Consider the following 5,000-nt stretch of genomic DNA (forward strand, 5'->3'; position numbering starts at 1 on the left):
CTGAGGCCCTAAGCAGATGTTCAGAACGCTGGCTGGTGCTGCCTCCATCTGATGAACATTCGGTGAATAATTTGGCGTCATTTGCCAGTGTTTGCCTCACTGACTGAAGGGACAGGAGAGTATCAGCACAAACAGGTGAACAAGACTTTGCAATCAATTGTAGTCCTGCAACCTGCATCACGTAGGACTGACTGGACCTAGCAGTTTACTAGTGAACACCTAACTGAACATCTGCTTGAACCCCTGTCTAGAGCTGAACCCCTATCTAGAGCTGAACCCCTATCTAGAGCTGAACCCCTTACTAGAGCTGAACCCCTGTCTAGAGCTGAACCCCTGTCTAGATCTCACTCTGGACTGTCTATGACGAAATGCAAAGGCTAACGACATCTTCACTCACTTTCATTGCTAAATATAAAAAGTCAATTTTATGCATTTACCTAAAAATTGCTGTCTCATTTGCCTTAGAGACATGCTTGTTGCCTAGGTTACATCCCAGTCTTTGTTGTTACTCAGGAATCTCTTATTTCAAATATGTGCATTACATCTACCTACGATTTAGTTGCCTAGGTAACCAACCACTAACTTGTCAACACTAACTGCTCAACACCAACTGTCTCAGCAGTTACCTAGGTTACCTAGGTTGCCCTCATGTCTGCATTCCTCCAAAGGCTCCCGCCTCTCACTCCCAGCCTTTTCTCCCTCAGCCTGCGGTTACCTAGGTTACCCAATTCCTGGTTGCCTAGGTTACCAATCCCTACTCCTTCTTGGCTGCAGTTACCTAGGTTACCTCCGTTGTCAGAGGGACCCCTGGCCTACGTCAGGGTAGGTGGGATACTATAACAACATGGGTCATATTGTTATACTACTCCACCCACCTTAAAGCAGATCCTTTGGGTGTAGCGATTCCATAGCCCTTGGAGTCCAGGTTGCCGCCGACCTTCATGGTGTCGCAGGGCTTGCGCTGCTCGATGTACTCGTTCATGGTGGACTCCAGCAGGTAGGCGTACTTCCCCTTGGACTTGCGCACGCGCAGGACGCCCTCCACCGTGCTTTTCACGAAGACCGACGGCTCGGCGCTCTTCATGTACTGCCACATCTTGTCAAACAGGGCGATCTTTGACCTCTGGATGCAAACGGGTGGAGGGGATCAGGCCGGGGGGGTTGGGGGTGGGGGCGGAGTCAGTTTGAACACAAAAGGTGAGCAGAGATATTTTGTTTTAGTTATAGGCAAGACAGAGAAGGGAGAGGACAGGATGAGATCCAGAGTGGGTAGACACCAAGGACAAGGAAAGGAACAATGTAAAAGCACAAAGGAGAACAAACATGCATACCTCAGATCAAGCGTAATGTCTGAAACTTCAACAATCTTCTTGTTTCAGAGCAAAACAACTAAATAGCTTTGTTTCTAAAAACTACATTTCCCAAGAATCTTACCCGAAAAAACTCTTTAGTTGAGCCCGCATCTAGGGTTCCATAGGCAATCTCGGTCTGCTTGGCAAGGTCCTCAGCACTCTCGATTGGTGACACCATCCTCTCCACGGTGAGAAAAGCAGCCAGGTTGGCCGTATAGGATGAGATAATGATGAGGGTGAAGAACCACCACACACCACCAACTATACGCCCAGACAGAGACCTACATGCAAAACACATTGGCAGCTCAGCACGAGATGTCACAAAAACGTCACAAAAAATTGCTCCTACAGAATAAATGTTAAACTGCATTTGTGCTCAATTTTAAAAGATCAATATGTCATTTTTGTCCACAAAAAAGTAAGAAAACATTTATGAAAGTGATTACAATTTTCACATTTTGTCTATAAAGTGCTGCTCACCTGAGAAGAAAATATATATATAACAAATTACCATTTGCAGCCCACCAACAGATCGGCATTTGCCCAAGAAACTCTAACCAAGGACCCAAGCTTGATCGGATGTCCACCAACCTGGGTGAAATGTCACATCCCTGCCGCATGAAGGCACCCAAGGAGAACCACAGACTGTTGAAGATGCCAAATTCGTTGTTGGACTCGCTGGGACCCAATTGGCCATCCTCGAACTCCTCCGTGTGCCACTCGTACGGGCTGAAGCGGCTGACCAGGAAGAGCACCACGCTCACGCCAATGTAGGCGAACACGATGCACATCCAGATCTCGTAGGCCAGCGGGTCCAGGAAGGAGAACACGCCCGGCTTGGACTTTTGGGGCTTCTTGATCATGATGGAGATTCCCAGGCTCATGAAGGGCTTGGAGAAGTCGATCACCTCCTCACGCACTAGCGTGATCGTCAGAGGGGCTATGGCTATGTCCGCTTTCTGACCAGAAGGAAGATGGAGGGACAGAGTGAGAAAGAAAGAGACCAGCAAGAAGCATTCTCACTTCACATTTGCATGGCACGTCATTGTATTTCTAAAAATGTAATTTGTTTTTTAGTCTGAATGAAGACCGTCAGTTTATAGTCATGCTATACTGGTTACGCTACCCTGACTAAAATGGCACTGATAACATCCTTACTGTGTTTTGGGGTTTTTTGTCATGTCATCTTTTCAACAAGTACAGTTTGGGACTGGTCATTATGGGGGATTTTTTTGCCTCATTATCCTTGTTGCAATTCTAAACTGTTCATCAACTAAATTCTTTTGACAATTTTGTCTTGTCATATTCATTCACCAGCCATTTTATTAGGTACACCTGTCCAACTGCTCATTAATGCATCATCAGGCAATCACATGCCAGCAACTCAATGCATTTAGGCACGTAGACATGGCCAAGACGATCTGCTGCAATTCAAGCCGAACATCAGAATGAAGATGAAAGGTGATTTAAGTGACTTTGAACGTGGCGTCATTGTTGGTGCAAGACGAGCTGGTCTGAGTGTTTCAGAAACTGCTGATCTACTGGGATTTTCAAACACAACCATCTCTAAGGTTTCCAGAGAATGGTCAGAAAAAGAGAAAATTTCCAGTGAGCGGCAGTTCTGTGGGCGCAAATGCCTTGTTGATGCCAGAGGTCAGAGGAGAATGGGCAGACTTGTTCGAACTGATAGAACGGCAACAGTAACTCAAATAACCAGTCGTTACAACCGAGGCATGCAGAAGAGCATCTCTGAACGCACAACACATCGAACCTTGAGGCGGATGGTCTACAGCAGTAGAAGACCACACTGGTTGCCACTCCTGTCAGCTAAGAAAAGGAAACTGAGGCTGCAATTCGCACAGGCAAATATGCACCAAATATGGATGTGCAGCCGACAAATCTGCAGCAACTGTGTGATGCTACCATGTCAATATGGACCAGACTCTCTGAGGAATGTTTCCAGTACCTTGTTGAATCTATGGAATGAAGGATTAGGGTAGTTCTGAAGGCAAAAGAGGGTCCAACCCGGTACTAGCAAGGTGTACCTAATAAAGTGGCCAGTGAGTATATTGTGAACAAGACTAACACTGGTTTATGGGAGTGCGTAGGGATGTGTGTGTATATGAATATGGACTCCAAGGGTTAGTGTGAACTGACCTGCTTTACTGACTGACAACTGCGTCTGCCTCACCCATCTTGTTGATCTGCCCTGTAATACTGTTCTCTGGAAACTGGTCTATAACTCTGATTCTGGATCTCCCAGCTTCTGTTCATGTGTGTGTGAGTGTGTGAATCCTCACCCCGTACACCAACTCGCCAACCATGCCGTTCCAGATTTTAGAGACGCTGTCTCTCGCACCATACTTCCCGTCTCCTACGATCTTTAACTGGTACTTAATCCCACAGTGCTTAGCGATTTCGGCCGCCAGGTCCACGCAGTATCCTTCATAGCGTTCGTTGTCGGTAAACAACTCCGCATTCTTCTTCAACATTACATATGGCGCCTCCTACAGGGAGAATGGATGCACAGTTTCACATGGTTGCATGCCAAACGCTGATTGCATGTTCCACGTTTACAAGGATAACTAGCGCTGTCTTACCAGGATGGTTGTAACAATAACCGTCTTATTCTCCAAACCCATGGTGTCATTGGGGAAAAGGTCCGACTTGGTGACCACCATTTTGTCAACCTCATTCCAGTAACCAATCTGGAGGAAACACAGCCATCCTAAAAATGTCCACTTCCACCATGATCTCAAAAGTCAAATTTGCACATTAGCCGGAAGTAGTCTGGAAGAATCTTTATAGTCAGGTTAGGGAGCTGCAGGGAACTGTCTAAGAGATTCAGAGCACATTCTGGACACTCTGCCTAAAAAGCAGATATTTATTAAAATAAATATTCACAATAAGCTATATTGGGTAGTTAGTATTTACAAATGACCAAATAACCAAAGTCCTGTAATGATTGACTATGGTATTTGTTTTGGGGGCTATTTCTTGTGTGTGTGTGTGTGTTTGTGTAAGAGTGACATACCTTTACTGGTCCACTGTTTTTCAACTCCATAATGTTGACTGAGTAATTTACTCTCTTTCCATACTGATCAAATTGAATGTTTCCAGTCAGTCCATCCACGTGCACCTAAACGCACATACACACGCACCCGCACACACACACACACACACACACACACACACACACACACACCCCAAGAGCCACCAAATGTTCAGAGCACATGATATTTATTGATATTGAGTACTGACTTGTCATCTGCAAGATATTAACCTGTTTCAGGGCACGTTCTATCTCCACCCCCTGAGCCCAAGGAACCGCAGGATTGGCCAAGCAGTCCCCATTGTTGCCACGCCGACTGATGTCGATCCTTTGTTTATGAAGAGAGCGGAATGCTTCCGTCATCACCTGAACTGCATCATATGTCAGAGCAGAAGTGTACTGTAGAGACAGAGATACGCACACACACACAAGAAACTGATGAAAAAACAGATCAACATAATGATTTTCATCAACCTCAGTGTAGAAACAAATAACACTGGTTTGGAGAAGTCTGAGATGTCATATTTCAGAGGTAGAAAACCATACGCATCTATTTACTCACACACACACATATTATTTCACACACGCACGCACGC

The 5,000-nt window shown here is 45.6% G+C and overlaps 1 protein-coding gene across 4 annotated transcripts in view; it reads right to left on the reverse strand.

The window, feature by feature from the left end:
• Positions 1-5,000, reverse strand: part of gria2a (glutamate receptor, ionotropic, AMPA 2a) — a 29,644-nt gene that overhangs the window by 7,014 nt on the left and 17,630 nt on the right. For all 4 annotated transcript variants that reach the window (XM_077018194.1, XM_077018173.1, XM_077018187.1 and 1 more), the window contains exons 7-13: positions 4,636-4,803; positions 4,387-4,491; positions 3,953-4,060; positions 3,653-3,859; positions 1,944-2,311; positions 1,435-1,633; positions 876-1,123 (exon numbers count right to left, since the gene is read on the reverse strand). In XM_077018194.1, coding sequence (XP_076874309.1) covers positions 876-1,123; positions 1,435-1,633; positions 1,944-2,311; positions 3,653-3,859; positions 3,953-4,060; positions 4,387-4,491; positions 4,636-4,803 — 1,403 coding nt within the window. The remainder of the gene's footprint in view (positions 1-875; positions 1,124-1,434; positions 1,634-1,943; positions 2,312-3,652; positions 3,860-3,952; positions 4,061-4,386; positions 4,492-4,635; positions 4,804-5,000) is intronic.

Source organism: Brachyhypopomus gauderio, chromosome 1 (genome assembly GCF_052324685.1).
Source record: "Brachyhypopomus gauderio isolate BG-103 chromosome 1, BGAUD_0.2, whole genome shotgun sequence".
Taxonomy (NCBI): domain Eukaryota; kingdom Metazoa; phylum Chordata; class Actinopteri; order Gymnotiformes; family Hypopomidae; genus Brachyhypopomus; species Brachyhypopomus gauderio.